We start from the raw sequence: 18,579 nt of genomic DNA, 5'->3' as shown, positions 1-18,579 counted from the left end.
GTCCTGTTTGTCCTCTGGAGCAAAGTTTTGGTCTGAATGTCTATGGAGATTCTCCATCATCCAAGGTCATGGTTGTACCAAAGGGGCTTTTTTTTTTCAAGAGGCAACCGGACGTTCTTGGTTTTTCCTTGAAGACGTTTCGCTCCTCATCCAAGAAGCTTCTTCAGTTCAGATCTAACCAGGGTTTCAGCCTGAACAACAAAATCCGTATTTGTTTTCCAGATTTCTTATTGCTGGCACCCATCTGAAATTGCATTTCTTAACCTTTCTTCTCCTCGTATTGGCATTCCATTAATTTACCCTCACCCCCCCAAAAAAGCATTAAATAGGAGAGAACTACGGCTCAATCGCTGAGCTTGTCGATCAGAAAGGTTGGCAGTTCGGAGGTTCGAATCCCTAGCGCTACGTAATGGAGTGAGCTCCCGTGACTTGTCCCAGCTTCTGCCAACCGAAAGCAGTTCGAAAGCACATCAAAAATGCAAGTAGAAAAATTAAGAGCCACCTTTGGTGGGAAGGGAACAACACTCCGTGTGCCTTCGGCGTTGAGTCATGCTGGCCACATGACCACGGAGACGTCTTCGGACAGCGCTGGCTCTTCAGCTTTGAAACGGAGATGAGCACCGCCCCCTAGAGTTGGGAATGACTAGCACATATGTGCGAGGGGAACCTTGACCTTGCCTTACAGATTGTGCTAATTCAGTTCTTCTCCAAAAACGCCATTCGGGATCCACGTTTCAGGGGTACAGTTTTTAGGACATCTGGACGCCGTTAGGTGGCGCCACACCCTCTTGAATATGGCAGCTTGGCTCTCGATTCGACTTTGATCTGCAACGAAGACAAAAAAAAACCTCGGACGGTTACGACCACGGCGCAGCTTCTGGGATGTCTTTGAAGACTGGATCTAGGCAAGGCAAGGAAGCCTTTTGAGTGGAACCAAGAGTGAGAAAAGGAAGGGAAGTAACATCCTTATTTGAAGAAAAAAATACAGATGTGCTTTTCGATGCAAAAGGGGAAGGTCAGGCTTAGTCAAGAAGGTTTGCTGGTCAGCTAAGTGAAGCCACCACCGTCTTAAAAAGAAGCTGCATTGTTGCCAACAACCTCCTTGGAAGAGATTGCCCCAAGGAGGAGGAGGATCACAAGAGAGGGATTTAATTTTCCGCTGTGGATTCTCCGAAGCTCCCCGTTCACTTAAAACAAGAGTCCGCAAAGAGGATTTTGGGCTGATTAAAGGATGGTCTTCCATTTCCTTTCTCAATTCCGGCCCCACGGAATTCCTTCCTATTGGCAACTTCCCCTTGGACGGTGGAGGGAAGCTACTCTAGCTGGCTCTTCCTTCTCTCTCTCTCTCTCTCTCTGTGTCTCTGTCTCTGTGTGTGTGTGTGTGTCTCTCTCTCTTTCTTTCTCTCTCTCTCTCTTTCTCTCTCTCTTTCTCTCTCTTTTTCTCTGTCTGTCTCTCTCTCTTTCTCTCTTTCTCTTTCTCTCTCTTTCTCTCTCTTTCTCTCTGTCTCTCTCTCTCTTTCTTTCTTTCTCTCTCTCTTTCTCTCTGTCTCTGTCTCTCTGTCTCTCTCTGTCTCTCTCTCTTTCTCTCTCTCTCTTTCTTTCTCTCTCTCTCTCTCTCTGTCTGTCTGTCTCTCTGTCTCTCTCTCTTTTTCTCTCTCTGTGTGTCTCTCTCTCTCTCTCTTTCTCTCTCTCTCTCTCTCTTCCTCTCTGTTTCTGTCCCTCTCTGTCTCTCTCTCTCTCTCTCTCTTTCTTTCTCTCTCTCTCTCTTCCTCTCTCTCTCTCTTTCTCTCTCTCTCTTTCTCTCTCTCTCTGTCTCTCTCTCTGTGTATGTGTGTCTCTCTCTCTCTCTTTCTCTCTCTCTCTCTCTCTCTCTTCCTCTCTGTTTCTGTCCCTCTCTGTCTCTCTCTCTCTCTCTCTTTCTTTCTCTCTCTCTCTCTTCCTCTCTGTCTCTGTCTCTCTCTCTCTCTCTCTTTCTCTCTCTCTCTTTCTCTCTCTCTCTGTCTCTCTCTCTGTGTATGTGTGTGTCTCTCTCTCTCTTTCTCTCTGTCTCTCTCTCTCTCTTTCGATCTTTGGAAGAGTTGCTTGAGAATTGTTTGAAAACTGCATCAGGCCTGGCATTGAGCAGCGGCCATCCCAAACTCGGCTCCCCAAAATCCAAAACAACAGGGGAAATAAAAGATATTCTGTTATTTGGCGTGTTTGTCCTCTTGCAAACAAGAGCCTTCCTTGACCATCTGATGGAGGTGAAGAAAGAAATGAGGAAGGAGAAGCTTCCTAACAGGGAGGACAATTAACCCGTGGAACAGGTCGCCACCAGAAGTTGTGGGCGCTCCATCAACGGAGGCTTTGAAGAAGAGACTGGACAGTCACCTGTCTCAAATTGTATAGGGACTCCTCCTTGAGCAGGGGGCTGGACTAGAAGACCTCCAAGGCCCTTTCTAACTCTGTTATTATGTTCTTAAAAGTGACAATCGAATCCAGAATCCCATTGCTAAGCAAGGCAGCTGTTCAGTGACTCATGCCCGATTTTGCCATGGTTTGTTAAGGGAATCCCTGCAGTTATTAACTGAATCATGCGGTCATTAAAGAAGACAACTTCCCCCATTGACTTCGCTTGTCAGAAGGTCACAGAGAGAGACCACTTGACCCCGGGGACGCTGCAGCCATCGTAAATACATGCCAGCTGTCAAGTTCCCGAATTTTGACAACAATAGCGTTTAGACTTATATCCCGCTTTCGCAGTGCTTTCCAGCCCTCTCTAAGCAGTTTATTGAGTCAGCATATTATCCCCAACGATCTGGGTCCTCATTTGACCCACCTCGGAAGGATGGAGGGCTGAGTCGACCTTAAACTGGTCAGAATCGAACTGCTAGCAGCGGGCAGAATTAACTTGCAATACTGCATTCTGACCGCTGTGCCACCATGGCTCCTAATGCAATATTCGATCAGCTACAGCAATAGCAGTAGCACTTAGACTTATATACTGCTTCACGGTGCTTCACAGCCCTTTCTAAGCGGTTTACAGAGTCAGCCTATTCCCCCCCCCCCAACAATCCAGGTCCTCCTTTTACCAACCACGGAAGGACGTTAAGGACGAGTCAACTTTGAGCATGGGCACATGGGACGCTGCAATGAAATACTTTTTTTCAGTCCCGTCGCTACTTCAAACGGGCACAAAATAAACGGTTGCAAATCGTGGACAGAATCGAACTGCCAGCAGTGGGCAGAATTAGCTTACAATATTGCATTCTGACCACTGCACCACCACCACCACAGCAGATAGATAGATGGATAGATGGATGAATGGATGGATGAATAGATGGATAGATAGACAGAAGGCAGGCAGACATAGAGAGAGAGCAATAGCAATAGCCCTTAGACTTATATATCGCTTCACACTGCTTTCCAGCCCTCCCTAAGCAGTTTACAGAGTCAGCCTCTTGCCCCCCAACAATCTGGGTCCTCATTTGACCCACCTCGGAAGGATGGGAGGCTGAGTCAACCTTGAGTCGGTAAGAATCGAACTGCTGGCAGTGGGCACTGAGTTAGCCTGCAACACTGCATTCTACTCACAGTGCCACAACGGCTCATGGAGGGAGGGAGGGAGGGAGGGAGGGAGGGAGGGAGGGAAGGAAGGAAGGAAGGAAGGAAGGAAGGAAGGAAGGAAGGAAGGAGAAAAGGAAGGGCAATAGCAATAGCACTTAGAGAGCTATTACAGCCCTCTCTAAGCAGTTTACAGAGTCATCCCCCCCTCCCCAACAATCCAGGTCCTCATTTTACCGACCATGGAAGGACGGAAGGATGAGTCAACCTTGATCACGTGCACACGGGGGGCTTTTTTTCCCAGTGCCGTCACAACTTCAAACAGGTCACTGAACGAATGAATTGCAAATCGAGGACTCCCTGCCACGGGATGGACGAAAACGTGAGCGGTTTTAAACGACCCTTTCACCGATTGTTTTTATTTTATTTTCCTCTCTCCGACAATGGCTTTCTGGTTGCCGGATTCCTCAACGGTGAACTCATTTTCAGGCAAAACCCTCCCTGTGGTTGAAAAAATAAAAATAAAAAGAAGAACGGCTGCATCTGAGAGGAGGAGGGGGGGGGGGAGGAAAATCATTCCTAAGGATTGCTAAACGAGGCAGGAAATGAATCTGTTTTTCCAAGAGATCCTGTGTGGGTGTCGGTGAAGGATGGAGAAGAGATGACAGATCTGCCCGGAAGAGAAATCGAAAAAAGTTTCAGAGAAGGGGGTGGAACAGGGGCCAACGAGGAAGGAATATAGAAAGGCACAGAATAAGAATATAAGGACAGAATCCAGATCACGTGAAGGGTTAATACCGCTTTATAATGCCTTGGTAAGGCCACAACTGGAATACGGCATCCAGTTTTGGTCGCCACGATGTAGAAAAAAGATGTGGAGACTCTAGAAAGAGTGCAGAGAAGAGCAACCAAGAGGATTAGGGGACTGGAGGCTCAAACATATGAAGGATGTCTACGGAGATTCTCCATCATCCAAGGTCATGGTTATCCCAAAGGTGCTTTTTTCAAGAGGCAACTGGACTTTCTTAGTTTTTCCTTGAAGACATTTCGCTTCTCACCCAAGAAGCTTCTTCAACTCTGACAGGACAGTGGGGAATGGAAAGATCGATGCTCCTTGCAGACAGCTGGTCCTTTGCATCCTTTTTAGAGGGTCGTTGAGGCCACTTGGAGGCTTCTCTGTGTCCTCGGGGTCACCTGAGTGGTGCAAATGGGTGTGGAGTAATCCTAACCATAATCCCAGAGGCGTCGTCCTCTGGGATTATGGTTAGGAAGATCGAGGAGCAGGAAACGGGGTGTCTGTTGAAGCAGAATTTATTTTATTCACTCATTCATTTGGTTTGTCAAACATGCACGAGAGAGCAGGTATAAGTATAAACATGGACATGAATGAAAGAAATGGGGACAATAGGACAGGGACGCTAGGCACATTGGTGGGCTTATGCATGCCCCTTTTACGGATCTCTTAGGAATGGGGTGAGGTCCACAGTAGACAGTTTAAGGTTGAAGTTATGGGGGTTTGAGGATGAAACAACGGAGTCGGGTAGAGCATTCCAGGCGTTGACCACTCTGTGGCCGAAAGTCGTATTTTCTGCAATTGAGTTTGGAGCGGTTGACCTTGAGTTTGTTTCTATTGTTTGCCCGTGTGTTGTTGTGGTTGAAGCTGAAGTAGTTGTTGAGAAGTAGGATGTTGTAGCAAACAATTTTGTCTACTATGCTTAGGCCAGACCGTAGGCAGTGTAGTTCCTGGTTGCCCAAGTCCAAAAATTTCAAGCCCGGTGGCATAAGGGATTCCATTGTGAGCAGAGGAGTGGAAGACTCTTCCCACGAAATAACTCTGGAATTTGACGGCACCCCGAATTTTAAGGCGTCCGCCAGTCCCCTCTTCCAGTTTGCCCGCTCTCTTGTTCAAAAGGATGGCATTTTCTGGGTGCTGCTTGTCTTGCAGCCCCCTCTCCCTTTTCCCTGTGCACCCAACGCATGATCCTTTTTGGAGGGTGGGTGGGGAGGGAAACGAACATATCGGTGTTGTGAGTTGCTCGTGGGCCACCTGTGTCGTTGTCGTGCATGTCCTCTCTTTCCCACAACGTTGGATGCTTTTCCCCACCACCACCCATCCACGCATGAGACGTGCCAAATGCCGACGGTGAAAATGTGGCATGAAGAGTGGGGAATTATTTTTAGGGGTGGGTGTAGGGAGAGGAATGGGGCGGGGTCTATTTTGGATAAGAAGAGTTGGGAAGGTGTTTTCCAATTTCCCAACTGGGTTTTGTTTACGTATCTGGTTTTTGCTGAAGGAAGATGTCCTTCAGAGTGATGTTTCTCAACGGCTTACTTGAAGATGTGTCGACTTCAACTCCCAGAATCCCCCAGCCAGCTGAATTCTGGGAGTTCTGAAGTCCTCACACCTTCAAGGGGGCGAGGTCGAGAAAACCCTACTCTGAAACATCAGCAAACATCAAAACATCATAAATAGCCTCCTTAGCCCTTGTTAGGGACGCGACGGCTCAGGGGCTAAGACGCTAAGCTTGTCGATCAGAAAAGTCGGCAGTTCAGCGGTTTGAATCCCTAGCGCCGTGTAACGGAGTGAGCTCCCGTGACTTGTCCCAGCTTCTGCCAACCTAGCAGTTCGAAAGCACGTTAAAAATGCAAGTAGAAAAATAGGAACCACCTTTGGTGGGAAGGGAACAGTGTTCCGTGCGCCTTCGGCGTTGAGTCATGCCGGCCACATGACCACGGAGAGGTCTTCGGACAGCGCTGGCTCTTCGGCTTTGAAACGGAGATGAGCAGCGCCCCCTAGAGTCGGGAACGACTAGCACATACATGCGAGTGGAACCTTTAGCTTTACCTTACCCCTTGTTAATTGATAGTTGATGATGGCTTCCTTATTAAACCTACCCAGAGTCTTCTGAAGGGGTAGCTATCGCTAATTCCATAAAATTAAAAAAAGTTAAAATGTGCTTGGATGTACTCCATAACTCATCTTCGACGTCATCCTCCTGGCAGGGAAGGTGTTGATGTTGGCATCGCCCCAAGCCATAGTTCCTTGAAACATGGTTGATTGGTTAAGGCCCAGTTGGCCTGACTCACTCCACATACTGAATCTCTATTCCAGGGGTCAGCAACCTCAAAACACTCAAAGAGCCATCAAAGGTGCTAACTGGAAGCCCACCCCCTCACCCCAATTCTGGGGCCGACCGGAAGTCCAGTTCCCCCACCATAGAGTCTCCTCGTAGAGTGGCGTCCTTTTTCCTCTACCTGTCCTAACCGAAAGCTCTATCCATTGTGGAGCCCACCGGCGGCAGGGAGCCGCAGCAGAGGCATAAAAGAGCCACATGCGGCTCTGGAGGTTGCTGACTCTAGCCCCTTTAAGCCATGATTTGCAAGCCACCATGGATGGATTTGTCCTCCGCTGAAAAAGAAAGCCCGCCGTGATTGAAATCGGGCTTACAAACGTGCCCTTAAGGAAGAACTTCCAAACTTGGTTGAACGTTGGAAAACATCTTCACAGCTTTCCCTTTTTCCATATCCTTTCCTGTTGCTTTATCACTCTCCCCAACAACCTGGCCAGGTGATCCCGAAGGGCATGGTGGTGGGAGGGTATGTTTCCCACCTTCTTCTTCGTCTGGACATTCTTCCCTCTCCGTTTTTTACCCCCATACAGCTGAGCCAATATCCTCATCTGCGAGAGGAGATGGAGCGTATCGTGACTACTCACATCCGGGAGAGAGAAGGAAGGACCAAAGACCAGGTATGTTCTATCTGAAGAAGCTTCCCGTTTCTGTAGCCACCTTCCAGAGGAGACCCCTTGGGCAGCTTTTCATTTGGAGTCCAAGCTTCTCCTCCCAACAAACTCCAGCTTTCCTCCTCTGGACAGCCTTCAGACAAGCTAGACTTCAACTCCCATAATGCTGTCCTGACCTAGGCTTCCCCAGCAGCACGAAGCCGTCTTTCCTCTCCCACAGTCTTTCAAGATAGTTCACAATTACCGACCTTGATCAGGCTTGGAGAGTGGCCAGGCCGATATCTTTCAGATGCCGCAATACTAGGAATGAACTCCTGCAAACTCCAGTCCCCTTTCGCTCCTCTTTTATTTCCTCTGGGAGGGGCCATTCATCACCCACCTGTGGCCTTACTCCTAAATGACTCTTGTTCCTTAGCCCTTCCCTTCGTCTGGCAATTCTACGCATGCGCACATTGGGAACAGGTTCCAGATGTTTGTCTGCCCCACTGACATCCGACTCCGAAGGCAGCTGATAACTGTCGGAGTGCCCTGGCCCCATCTCTGCCTCAGACACAGAGCCCTCATCAGAGCCTTCCCCAGACTCCACGACTGCCCCATGGTCCTCCCCAACCTCCTCCCTGTCCTAATCTGCTGGCAGCTCTGTTGGCCGCTGGAGGGGCAACAACACCCTTCCAAAGACCCACAGTTTTGGAGGCTCTGATGCAGTATTCTGGCATTAGTAACCTGAATAGTTGTTCGTAACCATGACCTTAGTGTCGAGATGTTGATGGAGGTTTTTTTGAGAGGTCTCAAATTGTCAGGTACTGAGGATTTAATATCTGCCAGCCGATGTAAGGTTGTAAGCTGTAAACTGTAAGCTGATGCAATGAAGATGAATCAGCAATACAGGTATAGCCAGTTTAAGACTCTGGTGGGGTCCACACAGGACTTTTTACCATCTTAAGAGGTGTCTATATATGGGTGGCCATTAGAGGGCATCACTCTCTCTTGTCATGTATCTCCTTTCTCTCCTTGTTTCCGTAGCTGAGTGGTAAGGGATTTATCTACCATGTGTATGTCTGTATATATGTATATATAAACCACTGCTAATTTTCTAAAGGCTCTGTGTGCTGAGTGGTGTAATAATAATCACACTGGCAAAACTCGGACACAAATGCTTCATCTCTCTGGGCATTGATTTCGTTCTCAGGTCATGCTCCTGATAGATATTGAGTTGGCCTACATGAACACCAATCATGAAGACTTCATTGGATTTGCCAAGTAAGTCAAAACTTAATTCTTACTTCTATGAGGTGAGTTCAGCCCATCTTTTTGGTGTTGAGGTTATTCCTCTTGACAAATTTCACCCAGACGTTAGCTTCCTTCTGGGAAAAGTTGAAAACACTGCTTATTCCAGAGGGCTAATGAGATTCTGAGTCAGCCAGGTTGTCCCAAAGGTGCTTCTTCAAAAGGCAACTGGACTTTGTTTTTCCTTGAAGATGTTTCGCTTCTCGTCCAAGAAGCTTCTTCAGTTCTCGTCCGAGACGACTCTTCAGTCAGAAATGAAGATGCTTCTTGGATGAGAAGCGAAATGTCTTCAAGGAAGAACAAAGTCCAGTTGCCTTCTCAAGAAATGAAGAAGCTCCTTGGATGAGAAGCAAAACCTCTTCAAGGAAAAAGAAAAGTCCAATTGCCTTCTGAAGAACTGAAGAAGCTTCTTGGATGAGAAGTAAAATGTCTTCAAGGAAAAAAAAAGTCCAGTTGCCTTCTCAAGAACTGAAGAAGCTTTTTGGATGGGAAGCGAAACCTCTTCAAGGAAAAACAAAGTCCAGTGGCCTCAAGAACTGAAGAAGCTTCTTTGATGGGAAGTGAAACCTCTTCAAGGAAAAACAAAGTCCGGTGGCCTTCTGAAGAACTAAAGAATCTTCTTGGATGAGAAGTGAAACCTCTTCCTGGAAAAACAAAGTTCAGTTGCCTTTTGAAAAAAGCACCTTTGGGTTTTCCAGAAGCCATATAATGTTTTAGATCTTTAATATATTTTCTTACCCTTTCGTAGCATAGTCGTGTTTTTGTGTAGTTGTGAGCCACTGAGAGTCTTCTCACAAATCTGAGAGCCGCTCGATTGATAAATAAAATGATCATTGGGAGGCAGAGTTTAATGGTCCCAGAAGACACTTCCAGCCTGCTTTGAGCCTTTGGGAAAAATGCAAAGAAGAGCAACTAAGATGATGAGGGGACTGGAGGCTAAAACATAGGAAGAACGGTCGTAGGAATGGGGTATGTCTATGATGAAAAGAAGGACTAGGGGAGACAGGATAGCAGTCTTCCAATATCTCAGGGACTGCCCCAAAGAAGAGGGAGTCAAGCTATTCTCCAAAGCACCTGAGGGCAGGACAAGAAGCAATGGGTGGAAACTAATCAAGGAGAGAAGCAACTTAGAACTAAGGAATTTCCTGACGGTGAGAACAATGAATCAGTGGAACAACTTGTCTCCAGAAATTGTGGATGCTGCTTTATCACTGGAGGTTTTAAAGAAAGGAGTGGACAGCCTCCTGAAATGGGATTGGGTTTCCTGCTTGAGCAGGGGGTTGGACTAGAAGACCTCCAAGGTCCCTTCCAGCTCTGTTCTGATTGATTGCTTGAAAATGTAACGTTGCAAAGTTGCAAAGTATATTGGAACGAAAAGCTTTTTAAGTCTGTCGTAATCCGTCTCCTGTTGGGAGATCCTGGAAAGAAGGTATACTAAGTGTAAAATACACACACACACACACACACACACACACACACACACACATATATATATATTAATTTCTCTTTTGCAGTGCTCAGCCGAGGAGCAGCCAAATGAGCAAGAAAAAAACCGCCGGGAATCAGGTAAGAATCCCACAATCATTGAAAGTTAGCAGGTGTCATGAATGGAGGTCAGCTGTCTTCCCTCTTATTTGGCATGACTTAAGGCAAATGCTTCCATTAATGTCCGTTGTGGATGTCGGATGATGTGAACCATGTCGTCTACGTAGTTAAATCTGGTTTCTATACGTTGGCCATCCATCGGCTCCCATTTTCGCCCCATTCTTCAACCCTCAGGTGGATAGATGAGATTTGGAAGCGGGAAGTTTGTTAGCAGTGTGGTGAAGATGGAAGAAATAGGGATGGTCCTTCTTACTTTCTCCCTGCCCATCACAGTCATAAATATCCACTTTGTAATCTTGGGGGAAAAAAAGGTGGCTCAGGGGCTAAAACGGCCATACGTCGATTTTTTTTTCACGTGAAACTTTCAACGGTCGCTAAACGAACCGCCATAAGTCAAGGGCTTGTCTGTAGTAAGTCAAAACGAGTAACCCAAACAAGGAAAGCCTTTCTCATCAACAAGTCTTAGGCAAATACTCTTAAATCTGCCTTTTTTTCCTTCCTTCCCTCTCCATCAGTTTTGGACTCCTAAACTAACTTAACTAAGTTGAGTTGAAATGCTGAACCCCCATGATTGAGAGATCCATAATCTTAATTCAGGGGTCCTTCAAGATCAGCCTATGCTTAATTTTTTCCCCACTTTCTTCTTTTTGTCTCCTTTGTACTTAAGCACATTTTCTTTTGTGGCGTGAGCTAATTTTTTTTTTTAATGTTTCGGGCTGTTTGATTTGAACAAAACACCTCCAGTCATAAATATAATAATAATAATAATAATAATAATAATAATAATAATAATAATAATAATAATAATAATAATAATAATAATAATAATAATAATCTTTTATTTCTAGACCGCACCCTTTCCTAGGCAGGACTCGGGGCGGTGTACAGTCATGTTAAAACCATATACAAATACATAGACATGAACATAGACGTAGACGTAGACGTAGACATAGACGTAGACGGGGGAGGTAAAAAATATACTGTACAATTCTTAGCTAAAATACAAATACAATTAAAATTCCCTTTAAAAATTCCCCAATAAATATTAGGGTGTGGCGTGGGAGTATTTCTCATCTACCTGTCTTCCCAAAGTTAGCGCCCTACAAATGTTTTCAGACTACATTTCCCATCGTCCTCTGAATTTATTGTGGCGTCCGGCATTCGGCGGAATCAAATCGGGAAAGCTTTATGTATATGTGTGTGAATATACATCCATGCATCTGTGTCTTTCTCTCTCTCTCTCTCTCTCCGTGTATATATATATACGAATACTTTTGGCAATATAGTGTATATGCATACACACTTTTGGTGCGCACAGCTTCTTCCTTTCAATTGCTTTCTTTTTGTTTTTTGAGTAATATTTTTCCCTTTCTTTGCTCCTGTTGTTTCTTCTGGTGCCGCTCTGTTTTTACAGGATGAGATCCTGGTGAGTAAGAGGGGGGGGGGGTGAGAAGTAAAAGAGCCACTCATTGTTTGTGGCGTGTCTGAAAAAATATATACTAATTTTAGAACCTCGGGGAGGTGTGTAGACAAAGCAAGGAGGAGACAGAAGTCAAATCTGACCCAGTTTTCTTGGGAAAGAGAAATAAGGAAGCGAATTGGACAAGGGCTTATCCATTTTCAGGATGCAGTGGCTCAGCGGCTAAGATGCTGAGCTTGTCGATCAGAAAAGATCAGCAGTTTGGCAGTTCGAATCCCTAGCGCCGCATAACGGAGTGAGCTCCCGTGGCTTGTCCCAGCTTCTGCCAACCTAGCAGTTCGAAAGCACGTTAAAAAAATGCAAGTAGAAAAATAGGAACCACCTTTGGTGGGAAAGGAACAGCGTTCCGTGCGCCTTCGGCGTTCAGTCATGCTGGCCACATGACCACGGAGACGTCTTCGGACAGCGCTGGCTCTTCGGCTTTGAAACGGAGATGAGCACCGCCCCCTAGAGTCAAGAACGACTAGCAGGCGGATCAGTAAAACATAAAGGGAATTGCAAAATTAGAGTTTAAAAATTTCACGTTTCCAACATCTCATGTTGCAAAGTCACCCATCCAGATTAGTCGGTGCTTTGGGGATGTGGTTACTGCTACAGCTCCTATCATCTTCCATGTGGAAGATGCTCCTTTAAGGAGTAGGGTATACAGACGAGGGTTTTTAAAGATATCTGAAACTCAACAAGCAGATTCCAAGCTGGGGAGAAGCATGAAATGCCGAACAGATGGGGGGGGGAAGACAATGGACATCACTTGACCAGAACTTAGGACAATAGACATGGAAAGCAAAGGAACACACTTCCAAAACAATGTTATTTGAGTGCTAGCACTCAACAAGGTTGTGTCCCGATGTCATTGTGCAAAGGATGGGATAGGATAGGAATAGGAATTGGAATTGGATTAGGAAATAGAATAGAATAGAGAATAGTATAGAAGTTGGAATAGACTAGAATAAGGGATAGAACAGACCAGAATAGAATAGAATAGAATAGAATAGAATAGAATAGAATAGAATAAGGGATAGAATAGAATAGAATAAGGGACAGGACAGAACAGAATAGAATAGAATAAGGGATAGAACAGAACAGAACAGAATAGAATAGAATAAGGGATAGAATAGAATAGAATAAGGGATAGAACAGACAAGAACAGAATAGAATAAGGGATAGAACAGAACAGAACATAATAGAATAGAATAAGGGATAGAATAGAAAAGAAAAAAATAGAATAAGGGATAGAATAGAATAGAAGAAGGGATAGAACAGAACAGAATAGAATAGAAGAAGGGATAGAACAGAACAGAACAGAATAGAATAAGGGATAGAATAGAATAAGGGATAGAACCGACAAGAACAGAATAGAATAAGGGATAGAACAGAACAGAATAGAATAGAATAAGAGATAGAACAGAACAGAACATAGAAGAGAGTAGAGATAGAATAGAATAGAATTAGAATAGAATAGAATATGGAATAGAATAGAATAGGAATAGAATAGAATAGAATAGAATGGAATAGAATTCTTCATTGGCCAAGTGCGATTGGACACACAAGGAATTTGTCTTTGGTGCATAAGCTCTCACTGTATGTAAAGAAAAATAAAATAGAATACATTCATCAAGAATCATAAGATACAACACTTAGTGATAGTCATGGGTTATTAATAAGCAATCAAATCATACTAGGAAACAAATAGAACGATATAAATTGTAAAGAAGCAACATGGCTATAGTCATAAGTGGGAAGAGAGAGGTACTAGGAAGGAAGAGAAGAATAATAGTAACACAGTCTTAGTAGGTCATTTGACAGGGTATGAGCAGATGCAAAGAGCTGTATGTCGATGGGACCTCCCTGCAGCACCCACCTCAGTAAATATGAACCTCTAGTAGCTTGAGATGGGACCTCTTCAGTAGGGTTCCTCCAGCCTGATGTTCTGGAGATGCAGTGGACAATTTTTACTCTTCTCCAGTGACCCTAGTCCATAACCATCTTTTCTGGAGCTCCTAGTTGTTGAACCTTTTGAAGGCCAACATCTTAGTGATGTGGTGCCTTCTTGAGTTTGACCCTTTCCCAGGGAAGGTGTGGCAGTTGTGGAAAGAGGTGAAACCCAACTGGTCATTCTTCAGAGAGGTGGAGAACATGACTTTCAAAGGTCCCAATCTCAGTTTCATGGTGTTAACCTGTCAAAGGCACCACTGTGAGGGTGCTGGATAGGCGGCTCACACAGCACAAACACAACAGAGGGACTCTATTGGTTTCGTTGCCCAACGCTGTTCTTGCTTAGTTGTCAAACGCTTATTAATCCCTTCGTTTCTCCTCTCTTGCTTTCCCTGCTTAATCAATAATCCTAACTATGCCAATACAGCTGCATGCGTTGCATAGTTTTGCAAAAGGATTCCCTTGTTAGACTTGGGGCGGAGGGAGAGGGTCGCGAAACGGCCCGGGTGGGGTGGTGGAGAGAAATGTGATTTCCCTTAAAGCTTTTTCCAGATTTCCCTCTCCCCCCACCCCCTCCAAGACTTCACATCATTAATCTCAAATCGTTGGCTTGAGTTGTGCTCCACGGAGCAGCTTCTCAACCAATTCTGCCGCTTGTTGTGTTTGGTGTGGTGCACTTGTGTTTGAAGTTGTCTGGATCCTTGACCGGCATTCCTGACTCTGTGGCATTTTGGTGACCCCAGGTGATCCGCAAGGGCTGGCTCACGATCAACAACATTGGCATTATGAAAGGCGGCGCCAAAGAATATTGGTTTGTCCTGACTGCCGAGAACCTCTCGTGGTACAAAGATGATGAGGTAAGGACCTTGAGTTTATCTTCTCCCTTTCTCCGCCAAAGATGAAAAGACATTCTAAACCCGCTGAAATGAGTTCTTGGAATCCATAGTTGTCCACGGAGTCTATCAGATCACACGAGCGGTTCTTGATTAATTATCTAATCCTTTAGAGCGGGGATCTCCAACCTTGGCAACTTTTAAGTTCAACTCCCACAATTCCTTAGCCATCACATTTCAAGATGGGTGAACTTCAACTCCCATAATTCCTCAGCCATCACATTTTAAGATGGTTGAACTTCAACTCCCACAATTCCTCAGTTGTCACATTTTAAGATGGTTGAACTTCAATTCCCACAATTCCTCAGTTGTCACATTTTAAGATGGTTGAACTTCACCTCCCACAATTCCTCAGCCATCACATTTCAAGATGGGTGAACTTCAACTCCCACAATTCCTCAGCCATCACATTTTAAGATGGTTGAACTTCAATTCCCACAATTCCTCAGTTGTCACATTTTAAGATGGTTGAACTTCACCTCCCACAATTCCTCAGACATCACATTTCAAGATGGTTGAACTTCAATTCCCACAATTCCTTAGCCATCACATTTCAAGATGGGTGAACTTCAACTCCCACAATTCCTCAGCCATCACATTTTAAGATGGTTGAACTTCAATTCCCACAATTCCTCAGTCGTCACATTTCAAGATGGGTGAACTTCAACTCCCACAATTCCTCAGCCGTCACATTTCAAGATGGGTGAACTTCAACTCCCACAATTCCTCAGCCATCACATTTTAAGATGGTTGAACTTCAATTCCCACAATTCCTCAGTCGTCACATTTTAAGATGGTTGAACTTCAATTCCCACAATTCCTCAGTCGTCACATTTCAAGATGGTTGAACTTCAACTCCCACAATTCCTCAGTTGTCACATTTTAAGATGGTTGAACTTCAATTCCCACAATTCCTCAGACGTCACATTTTAAGATGGTTGAACTTCAATTCCCACAATTCCTCAGACGTCACATTTTAAGATGGCTGAACTTCAACTCCCACAATTCCTCAACCATCACTTTTTAAGATGGGTGAACTTCAAGCCCCACAATCCCTCAGCCATCACATTTCAAGTTGGGTCAACCTCAAATTCTCACCATTCCTCAGCCGTCACATTTCAAGTTGGGGGAACTTCAGTTCCTAGAATTCTGAAAGTTGAAGCCCACAAGTGTTAAATTTGCCAAGGTTGGAAATCTCTCTTTTAGAGGTGAGTTGCTTTCATCTCCAGTTGACCCACAGAGATATACAAACTCTTAACTCAAGCTAATTTCAAGCTGATTTTGCCATCAAACCGGCCCGGGAATCTCCTTAAACTTCTTTTTTTTCTTCTTCCTTATTTACTGATTGATGACTTGTTTCTGGGAAGGATGGCCGGCTGTTTGAGTCACGTCAAGAATCAGCAATGTTGGGATTGTGCCTGTGAGAAATGAGCTATCATTGGCAAGGTGGATTTGTGATAGTCAGACTCACCAAGAATTCTGCTAGCTTGGGAGAGGGAAAATATAATACTTCCTTCTCCTTGGCAAGCTTCCTAGCTAGTATATGGCTAATAAATCCATTGGTGTCCTCCATAAATCAGGGCCCACAGCGATTTCTTTCTCCTTGGCTGAAATCGAGGCTGTTGTAAAAAAAAACCTTTTTTCTTCAGCGTTAAGTTTAAGTTTCATTTCCTGCCAGGAGAGCTTTAAAAACCATCTTTTAGAGCAGCTATGCCTGGCAGTCTAGCTGGGAGGATTTTTGGCAAATGGCAGCGTCGGCAATTTGAAGTTAACTCAAAGGATAGATTAGATCAACAAGAGTTTTCTTGGCTGCCACTGTTGAAGAGTTTGTGCTACAAAGGAAGTATTGGAAGATCTTTTGAGAGTGGAGTAGTTGAGAGGTCGAGTCAATAATTAAAGGTGTTAGCAGGAAGGCGATGACACTTTCAAGGTGTCTAATGGATAGGTGTCCTGATTACCCAAATGTTTCCCAACCGTGGTGACTTTTAAGCCCGGTTGGACTTCAACTCCCAGAACTGATTCCCCAGACAGCAGAAGTCGGGGAGTTGAAGTCCATCCAAAGTCTCCAAGGTTGGGAAACACGGCAATCGTTGGTAGACGCCATGGATTTTTCCACTGAGTTGGTTTGGGGGAAAAAGGTTCCCATCAACCTCTGACTTGTGTCGCTGCAATCTGGAGCCAAAATAGTTTGGAAGACACCGGTGGGAAGAGGGCCGCACCGAAGCCTTGGAGTCTGTGTTTGCACACAAGGGTTGGGTTTGGAGTTCAGCCTCTCTGGCGTTCCAGCGGGTTTTCCGGTTTAAGTTTTCCAGATGTTCCTCCTCTCGGAGATTTTTGAAAGCCATCCAAAATCTTGGAAGGGGACTCAGCGACAAGAGACAATTCCTAGGAAAAAATAACTCCCTGCCATGTTACTATTCGATGTTCTCCACCCCAGCTTGACTAAAATTGCCCAGCTGTTCTTGACGGCTAAAATTTCCTGGCCTGGACCTTCCTCTTCCTCCTCTTTTTCCTCTTCCTCCTTTTCTTCTCTTCCTCCTCCTCTTCTTCTCTTTCTCCTCCTCCTCCTCCTTCTCCTCCATTTCTTCCTTTCTCCTCCTCCTGGTTTGCTTTCTCCTCTCCCTCTTCCTTCTTCTCTTCCTCCTGTTCTTCTTTTTTCAATCTCCCCCTTCGCCTCTTCTCTTCTTTTTCTCCTCTTCCTCCTCTTTTCTTTCTCCTCCTCCTCTTATTTCTGTTTCTCCTCCTTCTCCTCCTCTTCTTTTTCTCCCCCTCGCCTCCCCACCTTCTCTTCCTCCTCCCTTTCTCTTCCTCTTTTCCTCCTCTTCTTCTCCTCTTCTTTCTCTTCCTCCTTCTCTTCTTTTTCTCTTCCTCCTCCCCTCCCCTCTTCCTCCTCTTTTCCTCGTCTTCTTCTCCTCTTCCTCCTCTCGTCTTCCTCCTCCCCTCCTCCCCTATTCTTTCTCTTTCCTTTCTCTTCTTTTTCTCCCCTCCTCTTCCTTCTCCTCCCTCTTCTCTTCCCCCTCCCCCACTTTCTCTTTCTTCTCTTCCTCCTCCTCTCTTTCCCTTCCTTTCCTCCTCTTCTTCTTCTCCTCTTCTTTCACTTTCTCCTCCTTTTCTTCCTCCTCCTCTTTTTTTCTCTCCGTCCCCTCCCCCTCCTTTTCTTCTCTTCCTCCCCCTCTTCTTCTCTCCCCCCCTCCTCCTCCCCCTCTTCTTCTCTTTCTCCTCCTCCTCCTTGCCAGCCCAAAAGCAAACAGGCGTTTTAGATTTCAGATTGGCCTCCACATCTGGATTCCAGAGGTGGCCCCGAATCCCTCCCGCCCCACCCTCTCCTTGACTGCAGTTGCTCAAAGGTGCTTGGAATAACTTCAGTTGAGTCGCCTAAGCCGTTCTAACCACTTCCAGCTGTGGGGGGATTGGGAGAAAGAAGGGAAGGGGGGCAGTAGGGGCTCCCTTTAATCCTGGGGGCAAGGAAAGGCTGCCGTGGGGGAAGGGGGGGAGCCAGCTGTAGATGTCTTCAGCCCCCATTCGATGTGGAAAGAAAACTGCTACCTGCCAGCCGAAATAATAAATAACAGCCTAGAGACCCCTGAGCTGGTAAAGCAGGAAAGACCCCCGAAATAAAGGAGCCTTTGTTTTCCACCGCAAGGAAAGGAAAGCTGTGTGTATGCGTTTGTGTGTTTCTCTTTCCTCCCCTCCTCTTCCACATTTCCAGTAACCCCCACCCCCATCCCATATAGCCAACCCTTCCATAAATCCCACTCCTTCAGCCCCGGCCTCCGCAGCATGCAAAAAAAAATTTTTTTTAAGCTAAAACGCTCCGCTCCCCTTCAGATGGAAACCTTTGCTTCTGTCCAAATTTTGGAAGCTTTGTGGCATTTGCAAGTTTGCTTTTTGCGACGTTTTAGGCAGTTGTCGTCGGAGGTAGAAGTCAGAGCGTGGGGTTTAACAACAAACCCCCGACAATTTCACACTAGTGGAAGCTAAGCTATCTTTCTCGCCTATACAGATTTACAGATTAACAGAGTTGGAAGGGGTCTTGTAGGTCATCTAGTCCAACCCCCTCCCTGCCCAAGCAGGAGACCCTACACCATTTCTGA

The 18,579-nt window shown here is 45.6% G+C and overlaps 1 protein-coding gene across 14 annotated transcripts in view; it reads left to right on the top strand.

The window, feature by feature from the left end:
- The window catches only part of DNM1 (dynamin 1), a 97,437-nt gene that overhangs the window by 33,752 nt on the left and 45,106 nt on the right, over positions 1-18,579 (top strand). For 11 of the 14 annotated variants that reach the window (XR_014176508.1, XR_014176509.1, XR_014176510.1 and 8 more), the window contains exons 11-15: positions 7,205-7,291; positions 8,475-8,545; positions 10,087-10,138; positions 11,592-11,603; positions 14,336-14,449. Coding sequence is in view for 9 of the 14 variants with exons in the window: in XM_081967143.1 (XP_081823269.1) it covers positions 7,205-7,291; positions 8,475-8,545; positions 10,087-10,138; positions 11,592-11,603; positions 14,336-14,449 (336 nt within the window). In the remaining 5 variants the exon portion in view is untranslated. The remainder of the gene's footprint in view (positions 1-7,204; positions 7,292-8,474; positions 8,546-10,086; positions 10,139-11,591; positions 11,604-14,335; positions 14,450-18,579) is intronic. The other 3 variants (XM_081967141.1, XM_081967140.1, XM_081967138.1) reach the window with 1 other exon arrangement.

The sequence above is a fragment of the Natrix helvetica genome, assembly GCF_964273705.1.
Source record: "Natrix helvetica genome assembly, chromosome: 15".
Taxonomy (NCBI): domain Eukaryota; kingdom Metazoa; phylum Chordata; class Lepidosauria; order Squamata; family Natricidae; genus Natrix; species Natrix helvetica.
Note: the sequence above shows the minus strand (reverse complement) of the source record. Positions and strands in the feature narration are given on the sequence as shown.